General features: G+C 37.2%; 1 protein-coding gene across 3 annotated transcripts in view; it reads right to left on the reverse strand.

Annotated features, from left to right (window-relative positions):
* Nucleotides 1-22,262, reverse strand: part of PLCL1 (phospholipase C like 1 (inactive)) — a 327,021-nt gene that overhangs the window by 37,794 nt on the left and 266,965 nt on the right. For all 3 annotated transcript variants that reach the window (XM_081813916.1, XM_006728141.3, XM_081813915.1), the window contains exons 4-5: nt 15,511-15,586; nt 13,311-13,420 (exon numbers count right to left, since the gene is read on the reverse strand). In XM_081813916.1, the coding sequence (XP_081670042.1) occupies nt 13,311-13,420; nt 15,511-15,586 (186 nt within the window). The remainder of the gene's footprint in view (nt 1-13,310; nt 13,421-15,510; nt 15,587-22,262) is intronic.

A 22,262-nucleotide genomic window follows, 5' to 3' on the forward strand; every position in this document is an offset into this window, starting at 1 on the left:
AATATGACAGCATATTATAAAAACTGATGGAGAGAAGAGTAAAGAATTAGTTCAAACTTATGTGACCATCAATTTAATATAGACTGCTATATGCATAAGATGTTATATACAAGCCAAATGGTAACCACAAATCAAAAACCAATAATAAACATTAAAAAAATAAAGGAATCCAAGTATATCACTAAAAAAAAAAAAAAGCCAACTAATTGTGAGAGAAGAGAGCAAGAGAAGAAAGGAACAGACAAGAGCTACAAAACAACCATAAAACAAGTAACAAAATGGCAGTAAGTACATATCTAGCAATAATTACTTTGAATGTAAATGGACTAAACATTTCAATCAAAAGACATAGGGTGACAGAATGAGTAAAAAGCAAAACCCATATATATGTTGCCTACAAGAGACTCATCTGAGACCCCTTTAGACACATGCAAATTGAAAGTGAAGGGATGAGGGCACCTGGGTGGCTCAGTCAGTTAAGTGTCTGCCTTTGACTCAGGTCATGATCCCAGTGTCCTGGGTTGGAACCCCATATCGGACTCCCCCTTGGCAGGGAGTCTGCTTCTCTTTCTCCCTTCACCCCTCCCCATGACCATGCTCTCTCTCAAATAAATAAATAAAATCTTTAAAAAAGAAAAGAAAGTGAAGGGATGAAAAGGCATTTAGCATGTAAGTGGAAGTAAAAGAAACCTTATATTGGACAAAATAGACTTTAAAACAAAGACTGTAACAAGAGACAAAGAAGGACACTATATAATCATAAAGGGAACAATCCAACAGCAAGATATAACAATTGTAAATACTTATGCACCCAACATGGGAGTACCCAAATACATAAAGCAGTTAACAACAAACATTAAGGAAATAATCAATAGTAATACAATAATAGTAGGAGATTTTAACATCCCACTTAGATCAATGGATAGATCATCCAAACAGAAAATCAACAAGGAAACAGGGGCTTTGAATGACCCACTGGGGGGTGGGTGGAGGCATCTGGGTTGCTCAGTCAGTTAAGTGTCTGCCTTCAGGTCAGGTCATGATCCCAAGGTCCTGGGATCGAGCCCCACATCAGGCTCCCTGCTTAGAGAGGAGTCTGCTTCTCCCTTTGCCCCTCCCCTTACCTGTGCTCTCTCAAGCTCTCTCTCTCTCTCACACACTCTCTATCAAATAATAAATAAAATCATTTTAAAAAATGAATGATCCATTGGACCAATGGATCCAGCAGATGTATTCAGAATATTCCATCCTAAAACAGCAGAATATACATTCTTTTCAAGTACACATGGAACATTCTCCAGAATAGATCACATACTGGGTCACAAAACAAGTCTCAACAAATTCAAAAAGATTAAAGTCATACCATGCATCTTTTCTGACCACACACAATGAAACTAGAATCATCCACAATGATAAAATCTGGAAGAGCACAAATACACATAAGTTAAATAACATGCTACTAAACAATAAATGGGTCAGCCAAGATCAAGAGGAAATCAAAAAATATATGGATACAAATGAAAATGAAAGCACTGTGGTCCAAAATCTTTGGGTTGCAGCAAAGCAGTTCTAAGAGGGAAGTTTAGAGTAATCCAGGCCTACCTAAGAAGCAAGAAAAATCTCAAATAAACAACTTAACCCTACACCTCAAGAAGCTAGAAAAAGAAGAACAAACCAAACCCAAAACCAGTAGAAGGAAGGAAAAAATAAAGATTAGAGCAGAAATAAAAGAAATAGAAGTAAAAACACAATAGAATAGATTGATGAAACCAGGAGCTGGTTCTTTGGAAAGGTCAACAAAATTGATAAACCTTTAGCCAGATTCATTAAAAAAAAAAAAAAGAAAGAAAGAGAGCGAGAGGACTCAAATTAAAAAAATCAGAAATGAAAGAGAATAAACAATAATTGATACCACAGAAATACAAAGGATTATAAAAGAGCATTATGAAAATTATATTGCCAACAAATTGGACAACCTAGAAAAAAAATGAATAAATTCCTAGAAACATATAGTCTCCCAAAACTGAATCAGGAAGAAATAGAAAATTTGAACAGATTGACTACCAGCAATGAAATTGAAGCAGTAATCAAAAATCCCAACTAACAAAAATCCAGGACCAGATGGCTTCACAGGTGAATTGTATGAAACATTTAAAGAGAATTCAAACCGATTCTTTTCAAACTATTCCAAAAAATAGAAGAGGAAGGAAAGCTTCCAAATTCATTCAAGAGGTCAGCATTACCCTGATACCAAAACCAGGTAAAGATACAAAAAAGAAAAGAAAAGAAAAGTATAGGCCAAATCTCTCATGAACATAGATAAAAAAAAATTCCTTGGCAAAATATTAGCAAACCAAATCCAGCAATACCTTAAAAATAATCATTCATCACAATCAAGTGAGATTTATTCCTGAGTTGCAAGGGTGGTTCAATATTTGCAAATCAATGTGATACATCACATCAATAAGAGAAAGGATAAAAGCCATATGATCATTTCAGTAAATGCAGAAAAAGCATTTGACAAAGTACAACATCCATTCATGATAAAAAAAAAAAAATCAACAAAGTAGGTTTAGAGGGAATATACCTCAACACAGTAAAGGCCATATATGAAAAACCCACAGCTAACATCACACCCAATGGTAAAAAACTGAGAGCTTTTCCCCTGCGATCAGGAACAAGAGAAAGAGGTCCACTCTCACCACTTTTATTCAACATAGTACTGGACATACTAGCCATAGCAATCAGACAACAAAAAGAAATAAAAGGCATCCAAATTCATAAGGAAGAAGTAAAACTTTCAGTATTTGCAGATGACAGGATACTATATATAGAAAACCCTAAAGACTCCATCAAAAAACTACTAGAATGGATAGAATTCAGTAAGGTCACAGGATACAAAGCCAATATACAGAAATCCATTGCATTTCTATAAACTAAAATGAAATAGCAGAAAGAGAAATTAAGAAAACAACCCCATTTACAATTGCACCAAAAAGAATTAAATACCTAGGAATAAACTTAAGGAGGAGAAAGATCTGTACTCTGAAAACTACAAAACATTGATGAAAGAAATTGAAGACAACACAAACAAATGGAAAGATACTCCATGCTCATGGATTGGAAGAACAAATATTGTCAAAATGTTCACACTACTCAAAGCAGTCCACAGATTTAATGCAATCTCTGTGAAAATACTAACAGCAATTTTCACAGAACTAAAACACATAATCCTAAAATTTATATGAAACCAAAAAAGACCCAGACTAGCCAAAGCAATCTTGAAAAAGAAGAACAAAACTGGAGGTATCACAATCCCAGATTTCAAGACATATGACAAATCTATAGTAATCAAAACAGTATGGTAATGGCACAAAAAAAGACACAGATCAATGGAACAGAATAGAGAGCCCAGAAATAAACCCACAATTAATCTTTGACAAGGAGGCAAGAATAGGCAGTGGGAAAAAGTCTCTTCAACAAATAATACTGGGAAAACTGCATGCAGAAGAATGAAACTGGACCACTTTCTTATATCATACACAAAAATAAACTCAAAATGGATTAAGAACCTAAATGTGAGATCTAAAACTATAAAAATCCTTGACGACAGCACAGGCAGTCATTTCTCTGACATTGGCCATAACAACATTTTTCTAGATATGTCTCCTGAGGCAAGGAAAACAAAAGCAAAAATAAAAATAAAAAGCTCTGCACAGCAAAGGAAATATCAACAAAACTAAAAGGCAACCTAATAAAAGGAGAAGATATTTGCAAATGATATATTCAATAAAGGGTTAGTATCCAAAATATACAAAGAAGTTATACAACTCAACACACAAAAAACAAATAATCCAATTTAAAAATGGGCAGAAGACATAAACAGACATTTCTCCAAAGAAGACACAAATGGCCAACAGACACATGAAATATACTCAACATCACTCATCATCAGGGAAATACAAATCAAAACCACAATGAGATGCCACCTCATACCTGTCAGAATGGCTAAAATCAAAAACACAGGAAACAACAGGTGTTGACAGGATGCAGAGAAAAAGGAACCCTCTCGCACTGTTGGTGGGAATGCAAACAGGTGCAGCCACTGTGGAAAACAGTATGGAGTTTCCTCAAAAATTAAAAATAGAAGTACCCTATGATCCAGTAATTCCACTCCTGAACATTTACCCAAAGAAAATGAAAACACTAATTTGAAAAGATATACACACCCTTATGTTTATTGCAGCATTATTTACAATAGCCAAATTACGGAAGCAGCCCAACTGTCCATTAATAGATAAATGGATAAAGAAGATATCACACACACACACACACACACACACACACACACACACTGGAATATTACTCAGCCATAAATAAGAACAGAATCTTGCCATTTGCAACAACATGGATGGACCTAGAGAGTGTAATGCTAAGCAAAGTAAGTCAGTCAGAGAACGACAAATGCCACATGATTTCACTCATACGTGGAATTTAAGAAACAAAACAAACAAAGAAAAAAGACAAATCAAAAAACAGACTTAACAATAGAGAACAAACTGATGGTTAAGGGAGGTGGGTGGAGGGACAGGTGAAATAGGTAAAGGGGATTAAAGAATACACTTATCTTGATGAGCACTGAGTATAGAATTGTTGAATCACTATACTGTATACCTGAAACTAATATAACACTGTATGTTAAATACACTGGAATTAAAATAAAAAATAAAATGAATAAAAATAAATATATAAATAAATGTAAAATACACAAATAATGTATTTATATACAGCAGAATATTATTCAGCTATATAAAAGAAGGAATTTCTGACATATATTACAACATGGCTGACCCTTGAGGACATTATGCTAAGTGAAATAAGCCAATCACAAAAAAAGACAAATACTGCATGATTCTACTTTTATGAGGTACTTAGAGTAGTCAAAAATCAGAAACAGAAAGTAGAATGGTGGTTTTCAGGGGCTGAGTTATTTTTTAATAGATTCCAAATTTCATTTTACAAGATGAGAAGAGTTATGGGCATGGATGGTGGTGATGGTTCCACAACACTATGAATGTATTTAATACCACTGAACTGTATGCTTAAAAATAATCAAAATGGTAAAATTTATGTTCTATGTATTTTAGCACAATTTAAAAAAAAAAAAAAAACCTTCAGGGAACAAAAATTCCCAAAAGATGGTAAGTATAGATCATCTTACTTGGAAAGAGCGATCAGGAAGGAAAAATATGGCAACGGGGAAGATTGCAGTGAGAGTCTGTGAAGTGAGAATAGAAACTGAGTGTAATTAGGGCTTCGTGGTGCCATGGGTTAAAAACAAAACAAAACAAAGGAGGGGGATTAAAACATAAAAGAGAAAATGTATAAGTAGAGAGATTTACACTATTGATAGGTTTAGTGAAAAAAGGATCAGTGTGTTTAAGCAATGTAATATAGTTACGCACAGAGAAAGATTGAAAATATTTTCTTCATAACAATATTTTCTTCATAAAAATGTGAAGACCTAGAAGGACTCTAGCTATCATAAAATCTGATTTCATCTTTAGGTGAGAAAGATAATCTAATTTTTTAAAGATTTATTTATTTATATATTTGACAGAGTGAGAGAGAGAGAGGGAGAGAGCACTAGGAGGGGGAGAGAGGGAGAGGGAGAAGCAGACTCCGAGGCAGAGCAGGGAGCCCGATGCAGGACTCAATCCCAGGCCCTTGGGATCAGGCCTGAGCCAAAGGCAGACATTTAACCAAGTGAGCCACCCAGGCATTCCCAGATAATCTAATTTTCGAAAAAATTATACAAGCTGCAGATTTTTAGACTCATGTTCAACTTCCTATAGGTCTAAACTCTTAGATAATTGATTCTAAGATAAAATAGATAGGAACTCACAGCCCAAAATTTTGTTACTTTGCGTATATTACTAGAAAGTATTTTCCTTAACTTACCAGAATCAAAAGCTCTGTGTGTGTGTGTGTGTGTGTGTGTGTGTGTGTGTGTGTGTGTCTAGTCTCTTTATTCAGAATTAAAAGCTTTGTTTAAAACTCTTTGAAAGTTCACTTCTCAGGACTGGTGACTTAAAGGCTCTTCAATTTTGCCTGTCAGTCTCCTTTCTTTTCAGTGAAAGCCTGAGGAATTTGCCTATAGGAACTGCACCTCTCATTTCTAAATCATCTCAGGTTTGTTATTCAAAGGAAGAAGATTCCAGGACTTCTGCTCTAAGGGCTTAGGTGCTAAAGGATGGACTGAGCATCTGAGAGGTAAAGTTGAGGGTGTAGAGGAGCGGACTGAGGAAGGAAGAGGAAAAGGAGTATGGCTTTTGCAAAGCTCTTGCTGGTGGCCCAGCTCTAAAACTTCTTCTACCTCATCAAGCTGTGGAGGCTGGCAACGTCTAGACTGAAAGCCAGTGAACAGTGTAGCTGTCCAAGAAAAACAGAAGGAGGTTGGCTGGGTTCTCAGGGTGGGTCCAGGGTCAGGCCCTCAGTTTTGGTATTTTTGTTATTTTGTTTTGCTTTCCTAATCTCAGTGGTATCTGTCCAAGGGCTCAATTACATCCAATCGCTCTAGAGTGATCAGGCCCTGGGGAGCTGATTCACACTGTCCAAGCTTATAGGAGATGCACTGGTAAAAAAAAAAAAAAAGACATTAACTGACTCATTTACAAAGAGAAATGTGACTTCCAGGCAGATAGGACTAGTTATGTCACTCGGTCAATCCATTCCATCTGCACCAAGAAAAAGTATACTTGGGAAACCAAGTTGAGAAGAGTTGCTTGGTGAATGTAGTGTCAGAATAGGAGAACTGGTGGTCCGAAGCTACACTCTTTCAATGTGCCTCTCTGCACTGTAGGAATACACTGCCAAGGTGATTGGAATTCTCATGTTATCTGGGCAGGACACTTATTCCTATAAGGTAATAAATATAAAGCACTCAGTATGGTACTTGACACATAGAAAGCACTCAGTTAATATATCATTATTATGATGCTATCAATATTCTGACAGTAGAGGACAGTGGGCTGACAGCATGGGCTCTGCATTTAGATCCTTGCTCCATCGCTCAATACCCATCTGCCAATGGAAATGTTACTTAACGTCTCCAGCTTCAGTTTTTTTTAATCTCTAAAATGGGTGCAGTAACAGCAAATTTACAGGGTTACCCTTAAAATTACTTAAGATGTTCTGTGAAAATCACTTAACTGCCTATTGTAAGCAGTGAATACCAATTATTAATAATAAATATTAATAATAAATAATAATAATAAAATAGCACTTTTTATATGCTGGACACATATATATATTAACTCATTTAGTCCTCACATAACCCTATGAGGTGGGTGTAGTTGAGGAACTTCATTATAGTCACCAAAATCTGTTCCCTCTCCTTGAGGAAGAATACACCTGCCCCACTCCAGTGAAGTCAGATTTGACCATGTGCCTTGCTTTGGCCAGTCAAATATAAATAGAAGGAACATATGACACTACTTAACAGAAGTGTTTAAAACCAGTCTGTGCCTCCCTACCTCTAGGATTGTAGAAGCATTTAGACAGAGCTCCTATTAGGCTGAGTTCCTAAGTGATACTCGCTGTGTATGTCTTGGGACGGACATACAATGGAAGCAAGAAATAAGCTATTGTTTTAAGCCACTGATGTTTTCAGATTTTTGTTTCCACAGCACAATCTATACCAAATGACTCAAAGGCACAGAAGCAAAAGGAGATTTTTCCAAGGCCACACAGCTAGAAAGTGTCTGGCTTTAGAGTCTATATTCTTAACTACTTTGCTTTACGTTTCTTAACAATTCATAGTAATACCAATATGAAGAACAGTTTATTATTAATACATTGTTATCATTGGGGGTCTGTTTCTTCAGACTTCATAAATTGCTGTTCTTTTCTGAAAGAGTTACCTCAGGAGGAAAGTTAAACTTTCTTCAGCTTCTACTGCAACCAGCAGCTGCCAGAAACACCATTGAAAAAGTTCTCCATAGACAACACAGAGGACACTGGACATGTTCCTTCTTGATGTAACCTCAGAGCAGTCTCCAGGGGCACAGTCACTATGGCTGCCAGAAGATCCGGATTTGATATACACACACACAGAATTCACAGAGTGATTTAAAATGTCTATGGTCATTCAGTTGAGGGTGACCCCATTTTTGCTGTCATTCAGTCTTTCAGAGATGAATGCCTCTCCTCATACCTCTTTTCTTAATAACACATCATCTTGTTTCCCTTCTCCTATCTCTCAACAATGAGCAAAGACTTCAAGTGGGTTTGCAGGCTCTGTTAGAAAGCATATTACCACACTGACATCCATTTAATTTCCCTTAGGCAGCAAGATTTCCCAGAGATGTGAGAGCCTGAAATTTGGGGACCAAATAAGAGAATCTGCCTGCATTAGCAACACAAGTACACAAGGAGAAGTGAAAAGCTTCAGCCTCAGCTCTTCCCAAGGAAAATGAAAATGTTGCCAAGAAAAAAGCAGAAGAAGCAGAGGCTTAAACAGTAATAAAAAGCCAAAAAGTTAGGCAGAAAAGGATGAGTCATACCTACTGAATATAAATCTATAAAAGAAACCTGTTTTTTGTGTTTTTTTTTTTAATGGCACACACTGGAATGCATTAAATTACAAGCTGGAAATCTCTCTAGGGAAAGAATAAGTATGTATCAATTAATAGAAGTGCTCATTGATGAAGTAATGGTTCATTCATAATTTATTTAACACATGTCATTCAACTAGTAATAAATGACATTTATGAACAAATAAGAGGTTAGCCACTTCCTAATTTTTTTATTCCTTTTTCAGCTCTAGTGACCACTACCTTCATGACTTTTCCTTTATAATAAAATGTTTACTACTTACATTTTTTCAATATTATTTTTATTTGTCTCTACTTGACACATCTCCAGCCTGCTGAAATTGGTATTTTCATCCGGTTTTTAAAATGTAAAGATAATGGAACTTAGTTCCTTAAAATAGCCAACAGGCCAAGTTAGAAAACTACATACTGGGAAAGCTCACTAAAAATGCTACTCATGAGTTCTTTCTAATTTCAGTTTCGTAGGTGTAACTGCCTTACAATGAAGCTCTTTTTATACTTGAGGAGTCAAGTCACTCTGAATGGAGTCCAAGACTTTAAATGAATTCCACTTTATAACACACTGTGTTTTATCAGTGACATAGTATAAATTCATATCTCTCTTCCAAAAGATCTTCAGAACTCTGATGAGTGAAACACTTCCAAAATTAATAACAATTTCCTACAATAGGTTAAGCAAGTGAAGTTGTAGCATCTCTTTCTGGAAGACTTAAAGAACAGGGAAAATTCCCATTGTAAGATTTTAATATTATGTTAATAACCAAATAAAATTCATTTCTGAAGGACAGCATGGAGAAAAGACAGATGGGAGGAACTCTTAATGTGTGAGGGTAGGATGAAATAGAGCTATCTTGGTCCAATGATTATCTGGAAAATATACTGAAGACTGAGTCATTGAGACATGTTTCATCATACCACTCCAAATAAACACAATGGCTATTTAAGGAGTTTGAGTTTGTGCTCAGCAATGAAAGAGAAAGAAAAAGATAGGAGGAAAATGTTATGGTTGACTATTATAGGCATATGGCTTAAGTGTGGGGAAATGCAAAAGATCTGCTAAGCAAGTCCCCTACTCTGAACTCATGCATGGTGCTAAAATATGAATGGAAGGAAAAAAAAAAAAAAAACCATGGATGGGAGCTTCTAGGACCATCTTGATTTCAGCCTTCTTGCTGGATCCTAAGTCCTCATCTCTGGCTTGGAAAATTTGGACACTAAGTATAATTCATATTCATTATATTATAGAGCTATTCATCTTTGTCTCTGCAAGTTTTTCTCTAGCTTCCCTGTCATTTATTAATATCAGATCAATGTAATACTGAATTGTAGGAAACATAAACTAAAGAATTTATTTTTTAGTTTCAGCTCGATTTGTTTTAAAGCCAGTGCCCCTTTCCACCACTCCTTGCTCCAACCCACCATTTCCCTGGGGGTACATTTGTCATTTTTTCTAGCTTCTCCATTACTTGTTGGAAAGTGTATTGGAATTAAATATGTTTAGCTACATGAATCCACATATTCAACCAATATTAATCAATCCTCACTCCCTTCCCGTAAATAGTGGAGAGTACTTATATAAATTGTATATAAGGAAACCCTTTCAGTTGGCAATGTGCAATTTTATAGTGAGCCCTGCCATATCCTAGTAATTGAGTGATTATGCCTTACAAGTTTGGTTATTACTCATTCAACCAGTTGTAAGCAACATAAATTGAATCTAGAAAACTTAAGAAAAAGTGCATTTATTGGAAGATGTTAGGAGCTTGGAAAATCAACAGGAAGGCTAGAGAACAAAGCAGGAACTAAGAACTTCACATTCAAGATATAAGAAATAAAGGGAGACTCTTAGAAGGATCTTCTCAGAGAGGCATCATTAGACTAAACAGTCTCCAAAAGAGCCCATCCTCTGTCCCCCAGCTAAAAATTAAAATTCCAGGGGCGCATGGGTGGCTCAGTTGGTTAAGCATCCGACTCTTGATATTGGCTCAGGTCATGATCTCAGGGTCATGAGATCGAGCCCCATGTCGGGCTCCACACCGGGCATGGAGCCTGCTTAAGATTCTCTCTCTCCCTCTCATTCTGCCCTGTCCTCTCTCTCTATCTAGCTCTCAAAAAAAAAAAAAAAAATTCAAATTCCAAGAAGGTCATTTGCTCAGCACTTGTGGAAAGAGCACCTGATTAACAAGCCCACGAAATTCAGTAAGGGAAAGGAAATACTAAAAGTTTAGAAAATTTCACTATTCTTATTTAAGTTCCTAGCACTCAAGCTGAAATACCAGCAGCTATATATATAATCATAGAATACTGGTCATGTTTCAAAAGGTCTGTCTTAGAATGACATGTACAGTGTTTGCTCAGCCCCATCTAGCAATTTGCCTCTGTCACTAAACCAAACCAACACAGAAACCAACCTCAGAAAACAGTGAATGGCCTTAAGTCATAGGTTAATAAAGAAACAAGAAATTATATCTCAATTTAAAAATTAACTAACTTAAAAATTTATTAAGTAAAATAAGAAACAACAACAACAAACTTGTTCCTCCAATGGTCATCCTCACCTGGCAAAAGTAATGGCGTATATGGGTGTATATAGAGAGTGTCTAGGTTTATGCACTTAGGTATTTTGTATGTATTACCTCATTTAATTCTCACCAAACCCTGGGTATTAATATTATTGTGACCCTAATATGATTGTCAGCCCTCAGAGGGATTCTATACCTTGGCTAAAGCCTCACAGCTATCAGGTGATCGCCCCCTTGACATAGACTGACTAGACTCAGTCAAATGGGTTGAGTTTTACAGGAGGCAGGAGGACCATGGGCATGAGTTGAAATCTCAGCTTTGCCACTTACTAGTTGAAGGCAAGAAATTTAATTCTCACCAAACCCTGGGTATTAATATTATTGTGACCCTCATATGATTGTCAGCCCTCAAAGGGATTCTATACCTTGGCGAAAGCCTCACAGCTATTTTAGTTTATAGAAATTTAAACCTCACTAAGCCTCGATTTCCTCATCCATGAGATAGGGACAGTCACACCAGGATCAGCATGAGTCGCTGCAAGGTCAGCCCATTGTTGCAAAGAGGAAAGGGGAAATGTATATAAACTACTTAGCCATGAGAGCTTGTCACATACTAAGTACTGAGTAACTGATGGCTATTTTTAGTTATATGTCTGTGTCCCTTTGTAGACTAGTCCTCGAGATTCAGGTATTATTCTTTTGATATTTGTATCCATAGCACCTTTCTCAGTGATTGGCACATTAACAAGCCCACATAAATATCTGCTGACCAGGAAGTGTTTGTATCGGCGTGCACGCTGCCATGATGTACTCTAATATTAGAAAATAAGCTCCTCCTTATATTAACGCTCCTCCCTGCTCATTAAGCAAATGATGCCTATTTTCCACCACCCCACTCCCTGGCCTCAGACTTTAAATCATGAGGTCAAGGACGGTACGTCTTCTGTTCTCTCTGGATCCTCAATGCCTAGCACAGAGCCCAGTACATAGTGGGAGGTTAACAAATATTTGTGAACTGAATTTTTAATAAACATTTGTAATATATCTTTCAGTTCACCTAGCACTTTCACATAAACATATTTCTCAGCAGAGCAAGTTCAACATATCTCTTTGGTGCCAGACTGCCTGGGTTCAAACTCCACCTCCATCATTTACTAGCAGAGTAGTCTTGGGTAATACACCTAAGTTTTTAATGTCTCCATTTTCTCACCTGTAAAATGAGAATAATAATTGTATTGGGGGGCACCCGGGTGGCTCAGTTGGTTAAGCATCTGCCTTCGGCTCAGATCACCATCCCAGGGTCCTGGGATTGAGCTGGCATTGGGCTCCCTGCTCAGTGGGGAGTCTGTTTCTCCCTCTCCCTTTGCCCCTTCCCCCAACTCGTGCATGTGTGTGTGTGTTTGTGTGTGTGCTCTCTCTCTCAAACAAATAAAATCTTTAAAAAATAATAATAGTAGTATTGAGTTGTATGTATTAAAATGTTATAATAATGTATATAATGTATATAAAGCTTGTAAAACAGTATGTGGCACATAATAGGTGTTCTTTAAACTTCAGCAATGATTAATTTTGTTTGTGGCTGTTTTCTTCCCACCACACTGTCAGGAATAAATTATTCCAACTGCCTAAATCATCTTTCCTTTCACATAAGAAAATATGAAAAGTGGCATCTTTATTTCAAAATCCTAAAATCAATTTTCAGAAGAGCAAATCATAATCTCAAGAAACTGACTTCCAGAGCTATTTGCAAAAATAAATGTATTTATAGAGACTGTTCCTAAAATAAAATAATCCTAAATGGCTCGAGATATTTTGTAGTTTAAAGCTCTTCCAAATCACTCGTGCTGGATCCTTGTCCCACAACATTTGGCTTTTTTCTTTCCACAGACAAGAACAGCTATATTGACTTGAGCAGAAGCATTCATGTAAGTAAAAACACTGGGTGGTGGAATTAGGTCACGCTGTCCTCTGTCTCCACCACAAACCTCATTTGCCCTATTATGGCAAAAAGTATGTCAATCTCCCCAACACTTTGAGCATGAACCTGGTGATTAGGCCACACATTACTTAAAAATTCCAATCATTGCATTCAACCACTGATGCCTCTCTACACATTGGAGAGAGGAGCAGGAGAAAAATAAAGGCAAAGAGGGCACCTGGGAATTTCATTTACCTTCAATACTGTAATGTTCCAAGCAAAGCTCTCAGTTGCCTTGTTGAGTTTTCTTCCCTTTAAGCCTTCTTTTGCCCCTAGATTATGAAGTTCCTCGTGGAATTCCATCCCTTTGACAAAAAAGAACATATAAGAATTCTTAGTATAAATTTCAGAAAAATGGGCATTTATTACGAAAAAATTCCCATTCCTGTTCTTTCCTTTATAATTTTGAAAACCTGAATCAAATGTTCCTTCCTATTCTGTTCATCCCACCAATGGCTATCCTTAGGGGCAAACTAACAATAACCAATGCATTAGACCACATTACATTTTAAACAGCCAGGAGCCACCAGATAAAGACTTAAGAAGGAGGTTAAGAACCAAAATCTTCCAACAGGTTACATGTGTCTTGCTGATCTTCTACCTGGTTTTTATGTGAAATGGTGTATTGTGTGACAATGTGTGACGGGTAACCATATGTGATAGTTGCACTCTTTTACTTTTCCTTATAAACTATCCATATGGTTTGACAGTAGACCCTGGAGTCCATATGGATAACAACATTAATCAATAAATGTTGAGTCAAAATAAAAAGATGTTTTATAAATAGCGTTCCTGGAAACAACTAAATACTGCAGATTTGGTAATGGCCTTAAAAGTTATTTTTAGCTCAACCATTTCTCAAGCTTGACTACTATAAAAGATATCACCATCCTCAGAGACGGGAATCACATTTTCTTCTGGACAGCTTATGCCATCTTTGGAAAGCTATGACTGATATCAAGCCAAAGTCTCTCTCCCTGGAACCTTTACTCCTTGGTGCTAGCTAGACCCAGACCAGCTAAATCTAATCTCTTTTCCACTGTGCAGTCCTTTAAATATTTGAAGAAGGACACTCAGTAAAGTCCACTAGAGCCTTTTCTCCGCCAGATTAAACATTCTAGCATGTTTCAGCTTTACTATAAATGTCTCTTCTTTAAAGATGACATCCAGGCAGAGTATCTGCCTCACACAGCTTCCTGGAGTTGAGCTTGTAGGGACCTGCATCCAGGAATATCATATTCAAAGTGGGCTTGAAGCAGCCCACACAGGGTAGGGATTTACCACCACCCTCCTTGTTCTAGTTACTCTACTTTTACTAATGCAGCTAAAAACCACGTTAACCTTTCTGGTGTCAGCATCACAAATATAGCACATGGTAAGAGCATGATGGTGGGGTTGGGCTTACATTCTGGCTCTACCACTTATTAGCTACATAAGCATGAGCAAGACCTTGAAACTCTCTGCAATCCAGTTTCCTCATTAGTGAAATGGTGATAACAACAGAGTTTACCTCAAGGGATTGTGGTTGAAGATTAAATGAGACAATACATATAAAGCTCTCAAAGTAGTATCCAGCATAAAAGAGCATTACATAAGTACTGGTATTATTTTTGTGCTTTCTGTCAACAGAAACATGTAAGCCTGTGGACCAGTCAGTGAACAGCACCATTTTTAAGGTCTAGTCTGGGTTCAGAGGTCAGCTCCTCCCTGTGTTAATATGGAACCTTGAATGATTCACTCAATCTCTCAGAATCTCAGATGCCTCATCTATAAATTGAATACTTGCAGAGTTGTCGTAAGGACTAAGTAACAGTGTGTGTGCACAGTATATCATATGCAAATATATCAAGCACTTGTCATTATTGTCATCTTCCTCATCATAATCATTATGCATGGGAACCAAGGAAAATATAAATCCAAGAAAGATAAAAGTACAGGGTGTGTATGAAGGTGAATATAAATAAATAGAGGGGTGCCCTCACAGATATGTGACACATCCCATCCTTAAAGAAAGAACAAATCTAAAATAGTGGTTAATACATGAGGCAAAAGCCTAGGAGATTAATAGGATTATGGCTGAAATTATAAAAATGAGGTGGTTCTTAAGGGATAATGTGTAGTAAAGGGTTTTGACAGACTTCCAAACCACAAAAGTAGATTCAGAACCCCTCACCTCTCTAGACATCTTCAGACACTACCCCCCATATACATACAACCCACCTACTGTCACCTTGATTTCTTCTGTACTAAACAAAGACTTAAGTTTAAACTCAAAAGTATCGTTAAACTATGGCACAAAGTATTTGAATTTTAAGAGTAAAAACAGAAACTTTAAAAACCACCAAGAGTTATCATTAAGTTTCTAAACAAAATGGGGCAAAAGTAGGGGGATTACCTGCTTTCTGACACTGCACAATCTTTTCTTGGACTGTATCTGCCGTTTCTATGAGAATCCGGCTCTCTTGAATCATCTGTCACAAAATAAACATAAAAAGGTGATTGTTAGAAGTCCTTAAACTGTCCCATTGGAAGGACAACATACAGAAAGATGCACCTGATCCTGGCAGTAATGGGGAACCATGGCCTTAAGCACAAGAAACGGAATATGGAAGGATAATGTCTGCTCCAACCCCCATCCACTCTAGCTCTAGCTAGAGTCGCCTACCTTATAATTACTTCAGTCATGTAACATGCTTGGCACACCATAGATGCCAAATAAACAACTAGTAAATAAATGTATACACGTTCTTTAAGTCCCAGATCACATTCATGAACACCTCTTTTCTACCCCCTCACTCCAAAAGTTACTGCAACATCAAGGCACGTGGTACTGGAACAACAGCAACAAGAATCAGAATAGGGAATCACCTAGTGGTGAGCTAAAGGACAACTGAACACATCAATGAAGTTAGCAGCTTGGATTCTGGTGGTCCAAAGATGGTGGAGGTCGGGTTCTCCCTGTAAAAGGGCTCCAGCTCCACTGGCAAGAATGAGGAATGGGTCAGATTTCAGAGCCACCAATTCAACAGAGGTTGTAGGCAATAACACTGAAATGGTTGTCCCTGCCCTTTACATTTGGGTAGAAAAGAAAATGTCCAAGAAATAATTAATATACTAAATGAAATAGGGGAAATAAGACAACTGTTGGAGAGATGGAGAAAAGAGAAATCTGTACTCGAAGAAGAGGGAAGATAATCGGTATAGAAGTTGTGATCAGAATGACAAGGGATTGGGACCCTTTTGAAGAAGTGACTGAAGAAAGGCAACCATTAGGCAAACTAACACTTCTTGAATTTCCAGCCACTCTTGTACTCTCAGTAAGTACTGTCCCATTTCACCTGGCTATTCTATGTTTTGTCTGTCTGAATATTCTGAAGGAAATTCAAGGCAGAATCCAAAGTGGACATAAAGTGTTGGGTAAGACATTTTTCATAATTAAATGCTGTTGAACAGATTGTAATCTCGTACAATCACTGACAAACATAAAGTAGTTTATGATTACAAATTTTTAAATAGAAAAGAATATTGAATCACAATTTTTAATGCCTAACAACTCTATATAGGTAAAATTATATAATTCATTTATTTAATAATTATCTACTGAGCAAACACTATATATAAGCACTGTAGTAAGTACAAGGGGTGTGATGCATTAAGGAGCAAAACAGACACACTTCTATCTCCATGGAGCTCAGAGTCTAGCAGGGAAGTCTACTCAAAAGGATGAATGAAATATGATAATTAATTCAACCAAACAAAATTGAATTACTCATATTTTCTGCCTAAAGTGGCAGCTTAAAGTAAGTTATTTGGAGGGTTAAATTGACCATCAAAACCATTAAAGTAGATACCCAAGAAGGTCTAGACTGAGTCACATATTTTAACTGCATTAATGCATTCAACTCCCAAGAGGAAGTGGAAAGTTAGTGAGTAACAATTTACTAAATGCCTAACAGTAGCCTGACTTACTGCAGCTTCCAAGTCAATGAAACTTAGAAGCAGAGAAAGATTTAATATGAGGCCCATCTGATTTAGTCTTTTCTAAGCTTAGTATCCATGCATGCAACATCAATTGAGTTTTATTATAATTTCAAAAGTTATCAGATGTTGCAATAGTTAAGTAGTAGACAAAATGTTTTTATGAAACTCTAGCAAGGGAGACATTCATAAGTAATGGACACATTTTGTGACTTTACCATAAGCAAAATAGCTAATATAATAAACATTTTTAGAACCATTTAATTTTAAGACCAAAAGAATCTTAGGTATCATGACCAGCCCCTTAGTTTTGTAAGAAGGAAGGAAGGAAGGAAGAAAGAAGGAAAGAAAGAGAGAGAGAGAAAAGGGAAGGGAATAGAAGGGAAGGGAAGGGAAAGGAAGGAGAAAAGAAAAAAAGAAAAGAAGTGAAGACTTACAGGAGTTAAGACTCTTGTCTAAAAATAGAACTAATTAATGATTGAGCTGGAATTAAAACCCCAGTTACCTGGCATCCATTTACTTTCATGAAAAAATAGCACCCCTCTGATTTTGTCTGGCCTGGTCATGCTCCTTGAGAGAATGCATGTCTTCACACACATGCAATCTTTGAGCCTGAAATATAGTATTTTCAAAGTCACCTGGCCCAGCCTGTCAGGAAAAACATGAGGGCATGCCCATAATCAATCCATTTCAACATTCAAATTTGTCCTTTTTAAGAAAAACTCAAAAAAGTAATAGGATTGATAATTTCCTTTGATAATATCTTGACTGACATCTTAACACTCACTTCTCTTGGTTTTGCTCTCAGTAGAGAACATTTCTTTGATTAAAAAAAAACAAACTCTTTTATCTATTGATTTGTGGCCAGTTTTCGTTGCGGTATTTTACTATCTCCTCAGTGTTGAGCATAAAAAGAATATATTTCCAACAATGAATCATGGAACACTACATCTAAAACTAATGATGTAATGTATGGGGATTAACATAACAACAAAAAATTTAAAAAAAAAGAAAGAATATATTTCCTTCATGCAGAAACACCATAGCCTCTTTGTAATAACCTGAGAAGGAAGTGTCCTCTTTGCTATGGCTGCCTCTTCCACCAAGACAGTCAATCCGACCTCCACTGCCTCCCTCAGGAATCCATTCCCAATGACCCTTTCCTTTTTTTATCCAAAATCTCCACCTCTGTCCTGGCTTTTTCCCTTCTCCATATACCTCCTACTTCAAAGTAAGCAAACAGAAACAATAACAAAATATTCTACTGGCCATTAATCCTCCCTTAAAAAATTAGCCCGCACTCATTGCTTTGACTCAAGCAAGACTCCATCAAGACCTTCAAAGTTTAATCTTGGCCTCATCATCAACTACACCCTGGTCCATCCTCTGTCCTCATTCACTCCTGACTCAACAGCTGACAACTCTGATCATCCCTCCTTCTTGATTTCTGGGACCCTGTTTCTTTTTCAGCTTCACTCTTTCTCTGACTCCTGTACTACCTCTTTCTCCTTTTTTATATCCATACATGTAGGAATTCTTTGAGCTGCCTGGTCTCAGCTCTCCATTCTTTCCTTTGACCATTATCTTTCCTCTTAGTAATTTCATCCATTCCTAGAGCAATGAAATATTGTACTCATGCAGATCATTTCAAAGCCAATGTCCCCAACCCTGGCCTCTCTCCTAAATTCCAGATTCATACTTCCAATGGTCTACAACAGTGGTTTCCAAAGTAGGGAGGTATGTGCACTCTGGAGCAGGGAGCACAAGATAACCCTTTGCAGTATGAGAAGAAAGAATGAGGACTTTTATTCAGGTTTATTTTATCTGTAAAACTAGAAAGGAAATAAAGCTTTACAGATTGACCCAGTCACCAAGTCTTGCCTAACTTGCCAAATCAAGATCATATGTCTCTAATGCGGTAAGTAAGGTAAGACAAGGAAGAAGGGAATTTCACGTGGAAGAAGGGCTAACAGCAGCACTCATGTATTAGTTTCTTCCAGAATATTCCAACTTACATATGCCTGTATTAGAGTAGTACCATTTACATAATCTTGTCCTAAGTAAACTACACTTTCCCAATATGGATTCCTGAGAAGAAAATGAAGATTACCCAAGCACAAGCAAAAACGTGAAGATGGCAGAGCAGCTCCTCATTCTACTCATACCATGATTTCTTCCTCAGCAACACAGACAAGTGAAAACAATGACAGCGGGATCAGATCAACGTATTCAATCACATTGGAAGAGCAAAAAGATTTATTTTTATTATTTGTAAGTAAAACTTTTAAAATCCAATGCTAATTTCTATTCTTGATTTGTTTTATATTGTATAAGCTGGTATATTATTAAGTTTATATCATTTATGAATGAATACATTCTCAAATTTTTACTAAGGAGTTGCCCATGCTGGGTCCTCTCTATTCACCCCTCCAGATCCACGCTCTGCCATGCTCTATGCAGGGAAGTTTGGTCTCTGTGGGCAACATCAAGCAGGCTCCCTCGCTGACTGGCAACATCAAGCTGACTTCTGTTGGGATTGGCCAAGGGGATCCATCAGCAAGGGATCATGGGCGGGAGGCAGGAGGAGAGAGGGCTTAGGGTGGTTACTCCCTTGACCATTCCCTCCCTGCTGGACAATGGCCCCATAGCTTCCTCTCTACAAGACCAGAGCTCCTGTCAAGTGGCCCCTCTCTGCCAGGTATAGATATGACGGAGTGCCAGGAATGGCTCCCTCCCCTTCTCCTTTTCCACTGTTGCTATTCCTGGGGTACTCACCATCCACTGTTGCTTCTCTAATGCTTACCCATACTTTCATAACCAAACCCCTCATTTACTCCTTTAATCACCCCCTTTGCTATCTGCAGAGAACAAATAAGGTACCAGATACCTGTACATGTAATTTCCAGCATTCTGTCTCATCCAGACATCCAGGTTCAGATCTCCAACATTCTCTTTGCCTCACTGCATCCAGAAGGTGAGCTCCCACATTTTGTCAGTCACCAAGTCTTGCCTAACTTGCCAATTTTATCCCTTTGTTTCCTTCTTTAATCACAACACTCCTGGTTTAAGCCTTTAGTCCCACTCTCTGGACCATCTTTCAAATTCTAATTGCATCTCAAATGTTACCTTTAAAAATATGTTCTCCTCCATTTTATTCTCCCATTCCCACCCCGACTCTTGCCAAAAAAAAAAAAAGAAAAGAAATATCTCTATTTTCTTCAAATGCTCACAAAGCTCCCTTGGAGGCAATCAGAGGTGGCTTTGAATCCCTGCTCAGCTACTGGCAGGTTCTGGTTCTTTCCACCTTACTCCTTCTAAATACCACTTCCAAAATCATCTTCCAAAAGCATAGCACTAGTTACTTCCTGGCTTTGTCATTTTCTCCTTTGCCTATTGAATGAAGTAAAATTTTTCTAACCCAGAATTCAAGTCTTCCCATTTGCCTCAGCAGCCTTTCCCCCTATGGCTTCTCAAGTCTTCTAGGTCCCTGTGTGAATCACGCTTCTCCAAACACACCCTCTTTTTCCTCCTTCTACACATGTCTTACTCTTAGGTAAGTCTTCTTAAGCCATCTCCCCTGGCCAAAATCCTACCAGCCTCAAAGCTCATTTCAGTGCCTTCTCTTCCACTGGTGTTCCAATTTCCCTTTCCTTCTCCCTCTCACCTCCAAATTCCAAGAACATTCTATTTTTCTAGTCTGTTTACAAAATTTCTTATTTTCTATTTCAAGTTACAATTAATTATTTACTTATGTTATCTCCCACCCTTCACTTCCCTAGTAAATTGTAATTCCAGCATATCAGGGCCTTATTTACCTTTATATTCACATATTCATCAATTCATTTATACAATCACTTTTTCCCTATTTTACTGTGTGATATTTATTTCTTCTACATATCGATTATCCACAGCACAGTATTTTATTTATTATTGATCATTTCTCAAACCTATAATTGTCTTTTGGAACTAGTTTTTTTTAAGATTTATTTATTTATTTGAGAGAAAGAGTGGGGAGAAGAGGCAGAGGGAGAGGGACAGAGAGTCTTTAAGCAGACTTCATGCTGAGCATGGAGCCCGAGAGTCAGACACATAACTGACTATGCCACCCAGGCACCCCTGTCTTTTGGAACTCTTATTTCTCTTTTTATCTCTAGTCTTTTTTCTAGACTTCTCCATTTTTCTATAATCTTAGATATTCTGAGTTCCCTTTCAAATGAACACAAAGCTTTTAAGAGGATTATACCTATATACTCAAGTATCAGAAAATAAAATAATTTTTAAACTTTATTACTGGGGCACCTGGATGCCTCAGTTGGTTGAGCATCTGACTCTTGGTTTTGGCTCAGATCATGATCTCTAAGTAATGGGATCAAGCCCAAGTCTGGCTCCACGCTCAGCAGGGACTCTGCTTGAGTTTCTCTCCCTCTTCCCCTCCCCTGTTTGCTCTTTCTATCTGTCTCTCTCTCTCAAATATATAAATGTATTTAAAATAAATAAACTTTATTAATTATTTAAGGTAAATTAAATTCAGAACCAAAACATTCAACAAACCCTATGATTCAAGTTCTCTTCAAAATCCTCCAAGTAAATGTTTGTTAACCCCATAGTAAGAAATTTGTTTTTCCCCTTGTCTAATAGATCACTTTGTAAAGAGATAGTCAAGGGTGATTTAATCTTCAACATAGAAGAGCATCCCTATGAGATTCCTTAGAGGATAACCTGAAATCCTTTAGTAATAACATTCGTAACTATTACTCTAAAATACTCATCATTAACTTAAAGTCACTGCTCAAATGGACTTTTCTCATGAGAGCTTTTGATCCTCTTCTCTATGGTAACAGCTTCCAATGTACTTAGAAAAAATAATTTAATCTATTTTCTGCAGTCAACTTTCAATTATTAGTAGTTGTAGAGAAAACAAGATAGATGGCCAAAATACACCAATAATTCCCAACCACATTTAAATCAACAATTTCAACCTCTCCCCCTAGGCTTATCTAGGCTGTAAGGAAAGAAAAAACGGTTGATTTGAGTTTAATCTCCTTCCTAGGTCTCTACAGATCCTGACATAAATGAAATATAAAGTGCAAAAGCCAAGGAGAGAAGGTGAGAATCATGTCCTCATATAATCCCCCAGCTGGGTAGTCAGTCTACTTAGCCAGCCAAAGC

The sequence above is a fragment of the Leptonychotes weddellii genome, chromosome 3 (assembly GCF_054177405.1).
Source record: "Leptonychotes weddellii isolate Sample4059 chromosome 3, ASM5417740v2, whole genome shotgun sequence".
NCBI lineage: Eukaryota > Metazoa > Chordata > Mammalia > Carnivora > Phocidae > Leptonychotes > Leptonychotes weddellii.